The sequence below is a fragment of the Pecten maximus genome, chromosome 14 (genome assembly GCF_902652985.1).
Source record: "Pecten maximus chromosome 14, xPecMax1.1, whole genome shotgun sequence".
Classification (NCBI taxonomy): domain Eukaryota; kingdom Metazoa; phylum Mollusca; class Bivalvia; order Pectinida; family Pectinidae; genus Pecten; species Pecten maximus.
Window position 1 is genome coordinate 6,303,211 of NC_047028.1, and position 19,466 is coordinate 6,322,676.

At 39.2% G+C, this 19,466-nt stretch overlaps 2 protein-coding genes across 2 annotated transcripts in view; both read left to right on the forward strand.

Moving 5' to 3' along the window:
* The first annotated feature begins 11,326 nt into the window (after nt 1–11,326).
* On the forward strand, nt 11,327–17,960 carry LOC117342672 (mucin-5AC-like). The gene is made up of 2 exons (XM_033904874.1): nt 11,327–15,727; nt 17,955–17,960. The coding sequence occupies exons 1-2, from the start codon at nt 11,327–11,329 to the stop codon at nt 17,958–17,960; spliced, it is 4,407 nt and encodes a 1,468-aa protein (XP_033760765.1).
* Nucleotides 17,883–19,466, forward strand: part of LOC117342226 — a 49,294-nt gene continuing 47,710 nt past the window's right edge. Inside the window, exon 1 of the mRNA XM_033904282.1 lies at nt 17,883–18,104. Coding sequence (XP_033760173.1) covers nt 18,071–18,104 — 34 coding nt within the window. The 5' untranslated portion in view covers nt 17,883–18,070. The remainder of the gene's footprint in view (nt 18,105–19,466) is intronic.

The window sequence follows — 19,466 nt, forward strand, 5'->3', positions numbered from 1 at the left end:
TACACATTCTGACAACATACCTACTGATGGTTCTGCACATTCTGAGATCGGACCAACTGATGGATCTACACACCCTGATGGCGGATTAACTGGTGGTTCTACACACTCTGACAGCATACCTACTGATGGTTCTGCGCATTCTGACAACATACCTACTGATGGTTCTGCACATTCTGACAACATACCTACTGATGGTTCTGCACATTCTGACAGCATACCTACTGATGGTTCTGCACATTCTGACAGCATACCTACTGATGGTTCTGCACATTCTGAGATCGGACCAACTGATGGATCTACACATTCTGACAGCATACCTACTGATGGTTCTGCACATTCTGACAACATACCTACTGATGGTTCTGCACATTCTGACAACATACCTACTGATGGTTCTGCACATTCTGACAGCATACCTACTGATGGTTCTGCACATTCTATGATCGGACCAACTGATGTATCTACACATCCTGATGGCGGATTAACTGGTGGTTCTACACACTCTGACGGCGTACCTACTGATGGTTCTGCACATTCTGACAACATATCTACTGATGGTTCTGCACATTCTGACAGCATACCTACTGATGGTTCTGCGCATTCTGACAACATACCTACTGATCGATCTACACATTCTGACAACATACCTACTGATGGTTCTGCACATTCTGACAGCATACCTACTGATGGATCTACACATTCTGATCGCGGATTTACTGGCGGTTCAACACATTCTAAGGGTGGACTAACCAATGGATCTACACATTCTGATGGTGGGGGTAATGTTGGTACTACACATTCTGATGGTGGGGGTAATGTTGGTACTACACATTCTGATAGTGGGGGTAATGTTGGTACTACACATTCTGATGGTGGGAGTAATGTTGGTACTACACATTCTGATGGTGATATTACTGGTGGTTCTACACATTATGATAGTGATATTACTAGTGGTTCTACACATTCTGATGGTGGATCAACTGATGGATCTACACATTTTGATGGTGCGGGTAATGTTGGAACCACACATTCTGATGGTGATATTACTGGTGGTTCAACACATTCTGTTGGTGGATCAACTGAGGGATCTACACATTCTGATGGTGCGGGTAATGTTGGAACCACACATTCTGATAGTGATATTACTGGTGGTTCTACACACTCTGATGGTGGACTTATTGGCGGTTCTAAACATTCTGATGGTGGATCAACTGATGTTTCTACACCTATTGATCCTGGACAATCTGACCGTTATACACCTCTTGCTGGTGAACCAACTAATGAATCTACTCATCATGATGGCGGACTTACTGGAGGTTCTACACATTTTGAGGGCGTACCTTACGATGGTTCTGCACATGCTGACAACATACCTACTGATGGTTCTGCACATTCTGACAACATACCTACTGATGGTTCTGCACATTCTGAGATCGGACCAACTGATGGATCTACACATCCTGATGGCGGATTAACTGGTGGTTCTACACACTCTGACGGCGTACCTACTGAGGGTTCTGCACATTCTGACAACATACCTACTGATGGTTCTGCACATTCTGACAACATACCTACTGATCGATCTACACATTCTGACAACATACCTACTGATGGTTCTGCACATTCTGAGATCGGACCAACTGATGGATCTACACATCCTGATGGCGGATTAACTGGTGGTTCTACACACTCTGACAGCATACCTACTGATGGTTCTGCGCATTCTGACAACATACCTACTGATGGTTCTGCACATTCTGACAACATACCTGCTGATGGTTCTGCATATTCAGACAGCATACCTACTGATGGTTCTGCACATTCTGACAGCATACCTACTGATGGTTCTGCACATTCTGAGATCGGACCAACTGATGGATCTATACATTCTGACAGCATACCTACTGATGGTTCTGCACATTCTGACAACATACCTACTGATGGTTCTGCACATTCTGACAGCATACCTACTGATGGTTCTGCACATTCTGTGATCGGACCAACTGATGTATCTACACATCCTGATGGCGGATTAACTGGTGGTTCTACACACTCTGACGGCGTACCTACTGATGGTTCTGCATATTCTGACAACATATCTACTGATGGTTCTGCACATTCTGACAGCATACCTACTGATGGTTCTGCGCATTCTGACAACATACCTACTGATCGATCTACACATTCTGACAGCATACCTACTGATGATTCTGCACCTTCTGACAGCATACCTACTGATGGATCTACACATTCTGATCGCGGATTTACTGGCGGTTCAACACATTCTAAGGGTGGACTAACCAATGGATCTACACATTCTGATGGTGGGGGTTATGTTGGTACTACACATTCTGATGGTGGGGGTAATGTTGGTACTACACATTCTGATGTTTGGGGTAATGTTGGTACTACACATTCTGATAGTGGGGGTAATGTTGGTACTACACATTCTGATGGTGATATTACTGGTGGTTCTACACATTATGATGGTGATATTACCGGTGGTTCTACACATTCTGATGGTGGATCAACTGATGGATCTACACATTCTGATGCTGCGGGTAATGTTGGAACCACACATTCTGATGGTGATATTACTGGTGGTTCTACACACTCTGATGTTGGACTTATTGACGGTTCTAAACATTCTGATGGTGGATCAACTGATGTTTCTACACCTGTTGATCATGAACAATCTGACGGTTATACACCTGTTGCTGGTGGACCAACTAATGGATCTACTCATCCTGATGGCGGACTTACTGGAGATTCTACATATTTTGAGGGTGGACTAACTGATGGATCAACATTTTCTAATGATGAAGGTAATGTTAGTAGTACACATCCTGATGGCGGATTAACTGGTGGTTCTACGCACTCTGACGGCGTACCTACTGATAGTTCTGCACATTCTGAGATTGGGCCTACTATTGGTATTACACATTCCGATGGTGGGCCTATCGATGGTTCTGCACATCCGGAGGGTGGGCTAACCGATGGATCTACACATTCTGATGATGGTCCAGCTGTTGGCCCTACGCATTCTAATGGTGGACCAACTGTTGGTTCTTCACATTCTCACGTTGGACTAACTAAAAAAACAACACATTCTGATGGTGGAGCAAATACTGGTTCTACAGAAGACAATGTTATTGAGAGTACCGTCGGTGCATATTTTAATCGAAATGGACAAAGCAACACATTTGCTGATTCTGGGGATATAGCGAACGTGAATGCATCCTCGAATGGCGATCATAGTAAAAGGGAAGAGTACCAATTTCCAAACAGTACAAACAGTACGGGTTATACTCGAAATGACAGTGCTTTCAACAATGCCTTGGGTGGTTTAGGATATGCATTAAACGAAAGTTTGTCATCTGTTGGCGATCAGAGCAACAACAGTGCGGTCAAACAACAGGAACGTTCAGATAATGGTCTTCTAGATGATACTGGTGGACATAGGCTGTTAGGTAATACACCTACAGATACTCCATCAAAGGTAATTGATGGGGCAGATAAACCGATATCTAGTAATATAGATCTAAACGACGCTTCAAATACAGCAACAACTACCGGAAATGCGACTGACGGTTTGTTAACTAGTCATGATAATATTACAAAAGTCGGCGATGGACAAGGAAATACAACTTTTGGATTAGATGGGGCTATCGATGGTGGTGTGACGAGTAACACAAAAAAGAAACGGATCGGTTTTGTGACAGATCTGCCTGATAACCCTACTACTAAACAGAGGACAGATAGTGTAAATATCGTAGGGTCTCATACAAATGCCGGCGAGATTCTAGGCGGAGACCGGTCGGGGGAAAGGAGGAATGACACCATTCAAACAACCAGTAACGCTAGTGACACCTTTGGAATTACAAAACAGCATTCAAACGACACATCTAAAAGTCTTGATTTTGACAATGGGAAAGTTGTGATTAACAATGATCATACTACTAGAAACATACAGAATCCTAAATCAGACGGAGAAAATTCCCCTGAAAATATGAATATAACTTCTGGTGATAGTGAGTACGAGGAATCAATTACCCATAATGCTTCAAGTGACAATAATGGCGCATTGTTTAATAACCTGAGAGCTGATGCGACTAACACTATATTTAAACAGGAAAACAACACTGGTTTATCCCTCAAAAAGCATGATATCAGTAATGAAGGGTCCTTGTTAGAGACTAATATCAATAGGACTACATATCCTACTAATAACAAGAATGAATACCTCTTTAGCGAAGGGAGTAATACTTCTTCTGGACGTGTAAAGATGAACGATAACTCTTTTGGAGATAGATTAGAGAAGGGATTTACCTCTCTTGATGGCAAATTCACGGTACCAAGCAGTGTTCAAAAACGGCTTATGAACCAGAATGACACCAAAACTGTGAATGCTAACGGTAAAGGAAAGGCATTGGCAGGCAAAGGGGTTACCATTGCCACTTTAGGAAGTGATTCCAGTGACACAGAAGGATTGGCTGATGGTAATCATAGTGAAACAAACGCAGGCAATGCTATCGATGATAACAGAAGTAGAACTGATCAAGCAATGGGCAATAGGAAGTTTCATCAAGACAAAGAAAGTACCACTCCGAATGGGTTGTCTATCAACACAGATGAAAGGGTGGACAAACATGAGAAAATATCCGAATCTACATGGAACACACAGTCGAACTATGGAAAGTCTGAGGAGGGAAAGAGAAATGGTGATATGGACGAAAGTAAAATACGTTAACAGATGGAACCGATCCTGTAACAGAAGGATTTAATGTCAGCGATGTCGGGCAAGGATATGAGCGAGGTAGCGTTGATATACTGGGATCACAATTGCACAATTCATCCGATTCTATTTTGCGGAATAAAGGCCCCAATGGTACTGATTTCGGACTCCATCACGTTGACACTTTCTCAGATAAAGATTACGACACAAATGCACAGGAACCATTAGGTAATGCCAAAACACATCAGGAGATCACCCCGGATACCAATCATAACAAGAAAATGATTGTTTTAGATTCTGGCAGAACTATTGAAACAGATATATTGTCCGGTGCTGTTTATGACTCCTCAGACAAACAATATGGATCTGTAACCAACAACAGTGCTTTAAATCCTGTACAAACTGACAATAGTGATAAACCTTTTCATCATGGAAATATATCATCTAATCAGACCCGTGTATCAGGTCCACAAGGCAACGGAAATATATCCACAAATACAGCCGAAGGAATTGTCAACATTGACGGGAATGATGCGAACACATACCAAGCTTCAATGGTGAATGATACCGACATTCCACTCACCAACACAGATGGATCCGTTGTTAGGATAACAAGTGGTGAAAATGTGAAAACTGTCGGAGGCAGTACCGGCTATAATAAATCATTAAGTAGTTTTCATGATCATACACGTGTTCTTAAAGTGAATGACAAAAAGAATGAAACTGTCCATAACACTATTGGACAGTTAAGTAACGTTACTACTGGACAAATGAAGGATTTTGAAACAGACGTGTATAACGATTTAGAATCTCAAAGAGTTCGAGATACGCTTGATAACATAACGGATACAATACCTTCCATCAATGAAAGACTCGGTGATGTCGCGGGCGATTTGAATGAGTCATATCTCAATAAGACAAAAGTACAACATACTTTATATAACATGGAATCCAATTCAACATATGGTAAGGAAACGGGGAATATTGAAACGGAGCATATTCTTACCAACAAAACGCACATTGCCATGAATTCTACCTCAGATCATGCAAGTGGATTGGATACAAACATGGGAAGGGTTAAGAAAGTCAGTAATGGACCTGTCAATGGAACTGGGTACACCGTCGATGAAAGTAGATTAGATAAAAATTCAAGCAATCGGTGGATAGATATTTTCGGTTTTGTGCGCGATAACGTAACTCATTCAGATTCAAACGGCGAAAGCATCCGTCATAACGATAGTAAACTGACTAACACGGAACTACCAAGTAAGTCTTTTCGATATGATGCTAACAGCGCCACAGAAGTACCAAACTCAATCTATAGCGAAACCCATTCTACTGGATACACTGATTTGATAAATAATGGTAACTTAACATCTAATAAAAATGGGTTTGAACAATCATTTACGCAATCATATCCTCGTAACGCTTCAATCGTTGGTACTGCAGCATGGGAGAATAACCTAACAGCTAGTGGGACTAACATTGGGCATGAATACAATACATCTTCATCACTCACAAGTCATGGCCTCAATAACAAACCAATTATTCCAGAAAATGGTAACCTGGCTTCTGATAATGTGACAGATAGCACTTACAAGAAAACTAGCCCAGCGAAAGATGGGATTCAATTAGAAACTAAACCTGCCAATAGATCAATCGCAAAATCTGGTAATGAAATGATACTCCAAGATATTAAAAATGACACGAACTGGACACATTTAGAAGTTAACTCTGCAGACGGTGTCAACGGTTCGATCGGTGACATCGATGACGTTCATGGTGGTAAGTTTTATGATATCGGTCTCCATAACAAGGACATTCGTCAAAGCAATAATACAGAGAGACAAGTGAAAACGTCAATAGACAATGATCAGTCAAGACGAGTAACTAATTTAAATAGTGATCGAGTCCAAAATACAACAACGTCTGTTGGATATGACTCGGAGTCTAGCCAAACTACTGCTGAATATGACAACTCAGGCGATAGATCTGGTAGAAATAACAACCCTAACCATTTATTGCGTAAACAATCGAATATTTTTCCTGGAAACTTTGGAAATAGCAGCAGCAGTCATCACTTTGGTGATTCTAGTTTACAAGGAATGAATTCATACGATAATGTGCAAGACATTAATAATTTTAGTGGAAAGACCAGAAGTGAAACGGAAAATTCCGTGTTCAAAGTTACAACGAATGCCTCGGCCAACACAAATACCGCTGACAGGAATATAACTAATGGTGGTAATAAAGCATATGCCGAAGATACCAACGGTCTTAGTAACATTGATTTAAACAAAAAGTCAGATGGTGACATTAACAATGGCATAGACAAGGGAAATGACCGAATCCCAGAGCAAATTGGTCAACATATTGACAACACTGATTTTATCAAAGATAATACTAGTGAGCGAGGCGTTAATTCAAACAATGAAAGGATCAACAGTGATCGTGGTAAATCAACGGATTTCCTGAACCATGAAGTTAAGTCGAACGCAAATACAGGCCATGGACTGGTTGGTGATAGACCTCAGAACTCGACAGATATCGTCGACCATAACAATAGCATTGATGCAAATACACAGAATAAGACTGTTTATAGTGGAAGAGGTGTAAATGTAACTGAGTTAGATACACAAACAAACGATGGTAGGAATCAGAGTGTCAATGTTGGTGGATCCAATAATGTAACTGAATTAGCGCGTCATAGAGGTGGAATAGATACACTGACAAACGATGGTAAGAATGAGAGTGTCCATGTTGGTGGATCTGAAAATGTAACTAAATTGGCGCGTCATGGAGGTGGAATAGACATACAGACAAACAATAGTTGGGATCAGAGTGTCCATGTTGGTGGATCTGACAATGTAACGGAATTAGCGGGTCATGGAGGTGTATTAGACATACAGTCAAACGATGGCATGGATCAGCGAGTCAATGTTGGTGGATCTGACAAAATAATGGAACTAGCAGATCATGGAGTTGAAATAGGCACACACACCAACGATGGTAGGAATGAGAGTGTCCATGTTGATGGATCTGACAATGTAACTGAATTAGCGCTTCATGGAGGTGTAATAGATACACAGACAAACGATGGTAGGAATGAGAGAGTCCATATTGGTGGATCTGATAATGTAACTAAATTGGCGCGTAACGGAGGTGGAATAGACATACAGTCAACTGATGGCATGAATCAGCGAGTCCATGTTGGTGGATCTGACAAAAAAATGGAATTAGCAGATCATGGAGTTGAAATGGACATCCACACCAACGATGGTAGAAATGAGAGTGTCCATGTAGATGGATCTGACCATGTAACTGAATTAGAGGATCATGGAGGTGGGAAAGATACACAAACAAACGATGGTAGGAATGAAAGTGTCCATGTTGAAGGATCTGAAAATGTAACTAAATTGGCGCGTAACGGAGGTGCGATAGACATACAGCCAAACGATGGCATGAATCAACGAGTCCATGTTGGTGGATCTGATAATGTGACGGAATTAGCGGATCATGGAGGTGGAATAGATGCAAAGACAAACAAAAGTAGGAATCAGAGTGTCCATCTTGGTAGATCTGACAATGTAACTAAATTGGCACGTAACGGAGGTGGAATAGTCATACAGTCAAACCATGGCATGAATCAGCGAGTCCATGTTGGTGGATCTGATAATGTAACTGAATTAGCCGATCATGGTGGTGGAATAGATACACACACCAACGATGGTAGGAATAAGAGTGTCAGTGTTGGTGGATCTGATAATGTAACTGAATTAGCGGATCATGAAGGTGGAATAGATACGCAGACACGCGATGGTGGGAATCAGAGTGTCCATGTTGGTAGATCTGATGATGTAACTGGTGGCTTACATTCTACCACTCAAAATAGCAGTGGTTTTGATAGTTCATCTTATAACAAAGAGCTCATTTCGAAGGGGTTCGCTCAGGCCAATAATAACAGAACCTCAGAAGAGCTTTCTAGATATGATAACCGGGACGTGTCCTCGAGATACAATAATTCCAGCAATAACGATATTGAGTTTGAACATCTGAATCTAACATCCTATTATAGTGAGTATGAGCAATCACGTACACAATCGTCTGAGCCTAACGCTTCGAGTGGTGGTTCTGTACCATTAAACAAGAGCATAACACACCATGTTACTAACCCAAAATATGATCATAGAAACAACATGTCCAATGTCACAAGTAATTACCTCAAAAGTGGACAGATTATCGAAGAAAACAGTCCAAATAATTCACGAAATACAATCATAGAAAATGTCTATGCTAGTATGCACAAGAACAATGATGCATTGATAATTGAGGGTAACACAGAAACGTCAGACATGACTTTCAACAGTTTTAATCAAACTTTAAACAGTAATAAAGATAATGGTATCAATGTAAGATCTTCAAAGAATAACGATACCTTTACTAAACCTGACTTTGCTATAACGCATGGTGACGACTCCATAAGTAAAGCGAGAGATGGAGATGGCTCCCTAAAAAGCAGCACATATGTGTCAACTGACGATCGTCATTTGGAGACTGATAAAAAGCATTTCAGCATCACTGACAAGGTTGACATTATGAACGAAACTATAAGTTCAGATAAAGTTAATACATCTGTGGATATCATAACTCCTGACGAATTTAACGATGGCCGCAATGATAACGGAAGTGTTTCAGGGAGAATAGAGCAATCTGTACGAGCCAGTAGTATTATGTTAACTCAGGTTTCAAGCAGCTCAAACACAGAAGGATTTTCTGCTGTACCAAATGCTGATTCTAACGGAACAGTAAATAATCTGAATATTTCAGAGTTATATAGTAGTAACAATACTATTGAAATTGAACCCGATTCTAACAATAAAAATGATAATGATGGATATGGAATGATGAACGACAAACGTATGGTAAATTCTAAACACTCTGGAAGTTCTACTGACATATCTACAAATGCAAAGACGAACGCAGGAACAACAAGAGACAAATCCGATTTACCAGTGAAACCAAAGGACACCTCAGATATACCTAATGGCATGCATGATTATAGAGAGGGCAGACACGAGGACGAGGTACATTTCCTTCATAAGTCCAGAAATAGATCGAATAACACAGGTGGGCATGGATACACTATTGGCAATGCTGTAAATTTAACCGAAATTTATGATAACTCAGCCGGATATGGGGACACCTTTGGCAGTGTTACAACAGAAGCCCGAGATGACACCATACATGGCAATGATAACGCGGAAAATATTAGTAACATCCAACAATTAAGCAATGACACAACAAAATTTGACAACCATACTAAAACCGACAATGTGAATGAATCAGGAATTAAAACAAAACTAGGCGACAAAGTCGAAGTTGGAAATTATACTAATGATACAGTTAAATTTCATAACCCCGATATCGAAAATACGAGCGTTTAAGTGGCACGCCTGTTAGGAATGGACTTCATCCGAATGAAACAGTTATATACAATGGTAACAACTCTGATAATGTATATTATGGTCTGATTAACACTGATGCTAACAATGATATTGGAAGGGATCAATCCGGCAAAACTTACAAAAGACGTTTATCTGAAACGGGACAGGACTTTTCTCTATCATATCAGCAGTCAACTCCTAGTAAAACATCAAACAAAACATTGGAGAATGAGCGTAATACAGAATATCAAGTACCTCAATTGCCAGACAATACAAACACTGGATCGGGAAAAAAATATAGTGAAAAATATGTTGTACCGAAATATGGATCGTCCACCAGAATTATTGAAGAGGATGTCAATAACTCACGTGTTGGTACGGAAACAAAACGTATAGATGAATTGAATGGCATCGTTCCTGGTCATCAAATATTGCATGAAAACATACACAAGGAAATAAATATTGGTTTTGACACTGACGAAAACCTATACAGCACGATGGACAACAACAAAAGCAGCGTAAGTGAAGATTCATCTACTAACAATGTCTCCGACGGCAGTATATCATCAGACAGTACACTCACTGGTTCACGAGGACTTGATATTATAACCAGCAAAACATCTATCGTATTCAAAGAAATGGTTCCAGCAGGAAATGGAACAGGATCCAATGCTACATATCAAGGCTTAGATCTCAACATATCTGTGCCCTCCAGTCGCCGCAAAGCCTTGCATTTCTCTTCCTACGGTAAAGAAACTTATCCTAACAGGGGTAAAGAAAATGATACCATCAAAAATGAGTATATAACCCAAAGCCGATCTCGTAATATTAGCAAAAATGAAACAGGCAATAGTTACGCTGATAATGATAAGATAAATGTCACTGTCACTAATCCTGACAACACGGTTATGAGCGATATAGCATTGGAACTGACAAACAGTTATGTAGGTGTCAATACTGAAATTACAAGTAATGCTCATTTTATCATGGACGAAACCAATTTACAAAGAGATGGAGATGGCCTAATTGGAACGAGTAACACTAGTACAGCAAGTCGGCAAATACATAAGAATACTACAATAGATGGCACTTAAATGGATCACAAAAGGTTTTAATTAATGATTATACATCAAATGATTCTACTCGTATGGCTGGAATTGCCGCAATAATTGACAACGAACAATTTGTCCATAAGCTGGACCAATCCCATACAGATACTGAAAATATTAGTAGAGAGGCACAAAACACATCAGATATATTACCTGGATTCAATGTTCCAAACCAAGTACAATTTCGTTTAAACGATAACACTAAGGAAATTCAAAATTATGAAAAAGAAACAATGAGCGAAAATAAAACTGAACAGCTCAACAGTTCAGATTATAAGTCACCAAAGAGCATGACCAATGAAGTTTCACTCGATTCAATCGATTTGTTATCAACTAATATAACGAAAACAGACGCACATTACGAAATCGGCGTGTCATCAGCCAGTACCAAAACAAAGGGCTCCTCTGACTTTTTCGAGGTGTCACCAGCTAACACAAATATCAGCGGCTCCGCTTATCTGATAGATGTGTCACCAACCAATACCGAAACGGAATGGTCATCTGATCCAGGTGGTATGTCACCGACCAATACCAAAACTGGGGACCCTAGTGGTATGTCAGCAGCCAATACCAAAACAGGAGGAACATCTGATACCGGTAGTATACTAGCAATCAATGACAAAACAGAATTGTCTTATGATCCCAGTTATATGCCACCAGCCAATATGAAAACGAGAGAGTCATCTGATCATAATGGTATATCGCCGACGTCATTTGATCCTAGTGGTAAGTCACCGTCAGATACAAAAACGGGAGAGTTATATGATCCTAGTGGAATGTCACCAACCAATATTACTACGAAAGGGTCATATTATTCAAGTAATAGGTCACTGACTAATGCCAAAACGGAAAAGTCATCTCATCGTATTGGTATGTCACCGGCCAAAGTTAAAACGGAAGGGTTATCTGATTCTAGTGGTATGTCACCGACCAATACCGAAACAGACTGGTCATTGGTTCATAGTGTTATGTTACCGATCAATACCACAACAAAAGAGTTATCTTATCCTAGTGGTATGTTACCGACCAATACCAAAACAGACGGGTCATCTGATTCTAGTGGTATGTTACGGACCAATACCACAACGGACGGGTCATCTTATTCTAGTGGTATGTTACCGACCAATACCACAACGGACGGGTCATCTGATCCTAGTGGTATGTTACCGACCAATACCACAACGGACGGGTCATCTGATTCTAGTGGTATGTTACGGACCAATACCACAACGGACGGGTCATCTTATTCTAGTGGTATGTTACCGACCAATACCACAACAGACGGGCCATCTGATTCTAGTGGTATGTTACCGACCAAAAAGAAAACAAAAGAGTTATCTTATCCTAGTGGTTTGTTACCGACCAATACTACAACAGACGGGACATCTGATTCTAGTGGTATGTTACCGACCAATACCAAAACAGACGGGTCATCTTATTATAGTGGTATGTTACCGACCAATACCACAACGGAGGGGCAATCTTATTCTAGTGGTAAGTTACCGACCAATACCACAACGGACGGGTTATCTGATTCTACTGGTATGTTACCGACCAATACCACAACAGACGGGTTATCTGATTCTAGTGGTATGTTACCGACCAATACCACAACAGACGGGCCATCTGATCCTAGTGGTATGCCACCGACTAAAAATAAAACAGAAGAGTTATCTGATTCTAGTGGTATGTCACCAACCAATAACAAATTAGGAGAGTTTTCTTATCCTAGTGGTATATTACCGACCATTACCAAAACGGACGGGTCATCTGATCCTAGTGGTATGTTACCGACCAATGCCAAAACGGGAGGGTCATCTGGTTATAGTGGTATGTTACCGACCAATACCACAACAGACGGGTCATCTGATTCTACTGGTAAGTTACCGACCAATACCAAAACCAACGGGTTATCTGATTCTACTGGTATGTTACCGACCAATACCACAACAGACGGGTTATCTGATTCTAGTGGTATGTTACCGATCAATATCAAAACAGAAGGGTCATCTGATTCTACTGGTATGTTACCGACCAATACCACAACAGACGGGTCATCTGATTCTACTGGTATGTTACCGACCAATACCACAACAGACGGGTTATCTGATTATAGTGGTATGTTACCGACCAATACCAAAAGAGAAGGGTCATTGGGTCCTAGTGGTATGTTACCGACCAATTTCAAAACGGGAGAGTCATATGATCCAGGCGATATTTCACAGACCACTATTAAAAGGGGAGGATCATCTGGTTATAGTACTACGTCACCTACAAATGATGGAACGGGAGAGTACTATGATTCTAGGGATGGTTCACTGACTAATGCCAAAAAGGAATTGTCATCACATCCTAGCTATATGCCAAAAAACATCACCAAAACGGGAGGTTTATCTGATCATAATGGTATGTCATCGACCAATGATACCTCGGGAGGATCACCTGATACTAGTCATATGTCAAAGACCAACACCAAAACGAGAGATTCATCCGATCATAGAGGTATGTTACCGACCAATAATACAACGGAAAGCTTATCCTTTCCTAGTGGTATGTCACCCATCACTATTCCCTCAAGAGGGTCATCTGATCTTAGTGGTAGTTCAGCAACCAATGATAAAACAGGAAGGCATTATGATCTTAATCATATGCCTTCAACAACTTCCAAAACAGGAGAGTCATCAGACCCTAACAACAAAACAGGAGAGTCATCTGACCCTAACAACAGAACAGGAGAGTCATCCGACCCTAACAACAAAACAGGAGAGTCATCTGACCCTAACAGCAAAACAGGAGAGTCATCTGACCTTAACAACAGAACAGGAGTGTCGTCCGACCCTAACAACAAAACAGGAGAGGCATCAGACTCTAGCAACAAAACAGGAGTTTCATCTGACCTTAAAAACAAAACAGGAGAGTCATCTGACCTTAACAACAGAACAGGAGAGTCATCTGACCTTAACAACAGAACAGGAGAGTCATCAGACTCTAGCAACAAAACAGGAGTGTCGTCCGACCCTAACAACAAAACAGGAGAGTCATCTGACCTTAACAACAGAACAGGAGAGTCATCTGACCTTAACAACAGAACAGGAGAGTCATCAGACTCTAGCAACAAAACAGGAGAGTCATCTGCCCCTAACAACAAAACTGGAATGTCATCTGACCTTAACAGCAAAACGGAAGGGTCATCTGACACTCCAACTGATAATTTTTTACTATATCATTTATCGAACAGTACACATAATAAGGTTTCCTCTGTTACAATAGGCATGTCATTTGTAGAAACAAACATTCCAGACGGAAATGATACAATGGGTTTGCTGTTAGGAGATACAAACAAAACCGACTCATCTGGTACACTAGGTCCATCAACGACAAATACACGCAACACAGACTCCTCGTTAGGCACGACTTCTGTGAAAACAAACAATACAGACATTCATGTGGCAACAGACCTTCACGCAAGATATACAAATAAAACAGAATCCTCTCATATAACAAACATGTTGACAAATACAAACTTATCTAATCCATTAAATGATTCTTTAATTACACATGGTACATCAGATTTAATCGGTGTGACATCATCAATCCATACAGATGCCTTAGTTATACCTGATGCACGCATTGCGTCATCATCAACGCTTAAAAACAATATACATAAATCTGGTCTAGTCGATACAATCAGCTCTGAAACTGACGGAGAAATGAGAGATTTGAATGACACTTTATTTGTATCGGAAACAGAGAAGTTAACTAAATTTAACAATTCATTAAGAGAGAAAACGCACTTATATTTCTTTGATAGTGATGTTAAAGATGGATCTGGAAGTCTGAATACGTCTAAAGGGCACACAACAACGTCAAATGGAAATATTCGCCACGATAATATTATTGATGATACTGTTATTAATTATACGGGATCAGATTTGGGACAAAACGAGATGAATAATGCAAAATATGCCTTAGGAAGTGTTCCATCGAATCCAATAAAGCAAAAATATAGCACAACTAGCCGACACGTGGGAATGTATAAAACATCTGATGAGGATCGAAATACCACAATTACGTCAATGACATCACATTTAAAGGACCAAAGAAGCAGCTCCATGAATACTTCAAGTGAAATACTAGATGCTGTTAAGGCTGATCCAAGTATTGGTTCTGTTTTAAACTCATCAATCATTGACGTATATGAATTTAACAATACTTCTGTGCGGCCAGGAAGTTTTGAATACAAACGTGATCAACATGGCAACATGAATCGAAATAAAAAGAAAGAAAAAAACACAAACTTTGAAAACAAAAGCGATTTAACTCAAAATAAACTGGAATCTGAAAATATTGTTGATATTGAAAATTCATTTCATGAGGAATCGAAACTGAACAGCGGCATGCTGCAATATCCGAAAGGAGTAACGTATGGTACCACTGATGTAAGTAAAACAATACATTCGGTACAGGACAATAGGGACATAAACAACAATCACAGCCTTACCGACCAATCATTGGGAACGACGCTGTCACCAGCAGGTCAGACTGCACGAGGGAATAACATTGATGAGACTGTTGCTTCTGATCACAGTAATTTCACATTCAGAAATAGCGTTAATATTTCTGAAAATTGGAGTTATAACAATAACACCGATAAGGCCAATGTAAGTGCTGACGTTGATAGCGGTTTCACGAAGAGGACAAATCTATCTATTTCGTTAAACGTCACAAACTACAACAAGACTCAAAGACTTTACATTAAGGGAACCTTTAACGAGAGCACAGATGTGTATACTACAACCCCTATATACAATACCGTCATGACTCCATATGTCAGTAATAGTAAGTACGGTCATGAAATGCATCTAACAATATGCTTGATAACATCATGCAAAATAACAAGAGGGTTCAGTTAATCTCTAATTATGTGAATGTGTTCTCAAATATGAGGATTGTTTAGTCTATTCGCCTAAACTGTATCAGCGCACCTGTCAAACGAGTACGCAATATCAAACATACTTCCCTCCTATTCATTATCCCATTACATCCAATACCAAATTAACATACATAACTCAGATGGTTGCATTCGCAAATGTATTTACATGCTATAGTAAACTATATTGCATATACTTGTAACAACATGTCATGGTATTGTACGCAATAATTTATTTATAACTAATAATCATTAACAAGCTATTTAGATTATACCACAAGATCATTTCAATAATAAATCAACAAAAATCAAGGAAAGACCACGTGCTTACAATATGATCCAAGATGTAAACCAGATGGATACCTGTGGAAACCTCATGGAGAAGAAATATTAGCACAAATAACGAGGATCGTCTGATATTAAATTCATTAGCAGCGGATATTTGGAAACACAGTTGAACAGATGAAAATAATGCTAAATAGGAAAACTAAATTCTTAAATCACCTATCGCTGTGCCCTAAACGACAGCCCCGACGAACTGGAATAGGTGTTAGACACTAAACAGTAAAAAGTAAACATTTAAACACATGAATGCTAACTGAAACTTTTCAATATTGATTTATTTCACTAAAAGAACAACACTAATAACGTACCCAAACAATTTTCGTTCACCAGTTTATAATTACATACGAATACACCTACATACACAATTATATAAGACATTCACTTGAAGGTAAGCTCGCATCATATCTAAAATTACAACGACTCTGCTTGGGATGGTAAGCAATGAACCAATAAAGTGCTTTCTATTAAGGGGTTGTGACTGTGTGTGCAAATATTAAATATGCATACATATTCCTTATAAGGGCTTACTATCATACTCGGAAAGATAGGCAACCATGGTTCTGTGTGCTGAAACAGCTTGGTATACGGCTGTCGGATGTTATCAGGATGGATATACACGAACATGTATTGTTTTGTACGTTTCAGTGTTGGTTAATGTTATTGTTATATTTTCCCAGTAGTTGTTTATTCTTTTCGTTTCATACGCCTTGTATGTCTTATTGTTCTTATTGTTTCAAAATCAATTTCTTATTTTTTCAGCAATATCTACACGTTGTAGTTAATGTATCCTGACATCAACTATACATTGTAGATATTTGTTTGGAGTATCTAGTCATAATAACACAATTTCGTCAGATGTGCAGTATGGACGTTTGTACAATAACAAAAAATAATAAATAAAGATAGATAAAGGAACCCTTCTTTTCTTGTTTAATTTATGTATGTTGTGTTTTGTTTGTGAAGCTAATATCTGCAATGTGCCTGCTTGGCATCAATTTGATTTTGCTGACTATGTTATTCGGAAGTATTACTTGGTGTATGTTTTAAAACCGTTAGCTGCATGCTATTTAATTTAACACTAAAATAGAATACAGTGAAAACGTAATCCCGTAACATAACTATATCGGCAAGGTTTTGTTTTTGCAAAGTAAACGTGTTTAATAAATATTAACTGATGTTCCGTTAATGTTGACAGTATTAATATATAATAATAATTCTAATTGTATCTAACTAACATACATTTCCGTTTTTAATAACCTAATAATTTCTGTGACAAGTTAATGTTTTGCTTTGTATGTTCTATTTAATGTTTGTACGTATTCTCAAAATGCTATACTGGATTGTGTAAAGGATTAATATTTCTAATTCCTTGACATATTTTCTCATTACAGCCCTAGGCCATAACAACAGGTGCACACTGGATGACCCAGAATCATGCGCAATTGAGGCCAACTTGAAGTGTCTTAAAACAAAGCTGACAGAAGACTACAGATGTCAGTGTGACGAAATGGAATTCTGGGATAAGGAACGCTGTACACCACGTACGTATTTTATTATATCTTTCCGATACGTTGACATATATGGTAAATATATATGTCCAGTTCCTATGTCCCCAAACAAAGTTTGGTGACATATTGTTTTTGCTCCGTTTATTATTCCTAATTCTTCCACTTTCTTCCGGCGACGAGGTTTCCGTCGTGTTTCTTGAATATAGTAGGGCGGAACTCAACTAAACTTGACATCAATGCTCTTGTATGACCTGGGGCGCGCAAGAGTATTTCTATTTTTAGATTGTTCGTCTAATCGCTCAGCAGGATTGAGGCCTCTGATTGGTAGAAATTTATATATTGTCTGATTTTGATGAAATTTGGTACATAAGTGAAATATGGCACTACATACACTGTTGTGATACCAGCAACTCTGTTGTTACGACTGCGGGGTCGTTCTGGAGTCATATGTAACGGTGCCTGGTGCAATTAGTATTTTTTGTGTAAGTCCGTTTAATATAAACCCTGTTATTACAATTGATTATACTTTGGTGTGGTACTGATAAAGTTTGCTGGTCTATATAACAATGTATGTAAATTACAAAATGCATTCGATCCACTCAGGGTATAAATAGAGGTTACACAACGAGTGGTTGTTGGATATGGAATTTATTTCACACGAGTAAGTTATTTTTTAAAAGTTACAAAAGACACGAGCTTTAGCGAGTGTTTTTTGCAACTTTTAAAAAATAACTTACGAGTGTGAAATAAATTCCATATCCAACAATTTCGAGTCGTGTGACCTGTTTCTACCACAATAATATCGGCTTGAATCAAAGGGAAACGTGGCCAAGTTTAATTTCGCGTATGCAAATAAAGTGTACCGGTGACGTCCGGGACCCGGTGATGTGACGTCATTAGATTATTGATGACGTCAATAACAATTGCAGCTTGGGTCAAAGTTCACCGTGTTAGCCAATCAAAATGCGTACATAGTTTATACCACGTGTGGTATAAACAGATTGTTAATCAGCAGCTGTAATGATTAACTGATGGTCTGAGAGTTGAATAACACAGGGTATTGTGGTAGAATATGTGTTTTAATATGTAGATAATCAATTTTGCGGGATATATTTGTGCTAAATTTAGAAGAAAAAATGAATCTGTGAAAAGAGATAAACGTTTTCGAATTATTCTTTAATTGATATATACATGTAAACTTTATTTTGGGAATAAAAATGTAACTCCAAATTACAACGCATACATTTATCATTTCTAAGCTTCGGTGTATTACATTATTTCCCCGATTATTCAACAAAGGAAGCATATTTGTTTAATATCACGTGATGTGTACAGTTAGGTAAATCTAAATAAATAACAAATTTGAGTTTGACACTCAATTGTTTATTGTTGAAA

Excerpts from the sequence above, each read along its gene's own strand:
- LOC117342672 (XM_033904874.1), top strand. The coding sequence starts at position 11,327 with ATGGCTGGAATTGCCGCAATAATTGACAACGAACAATTTGTCCATAAG.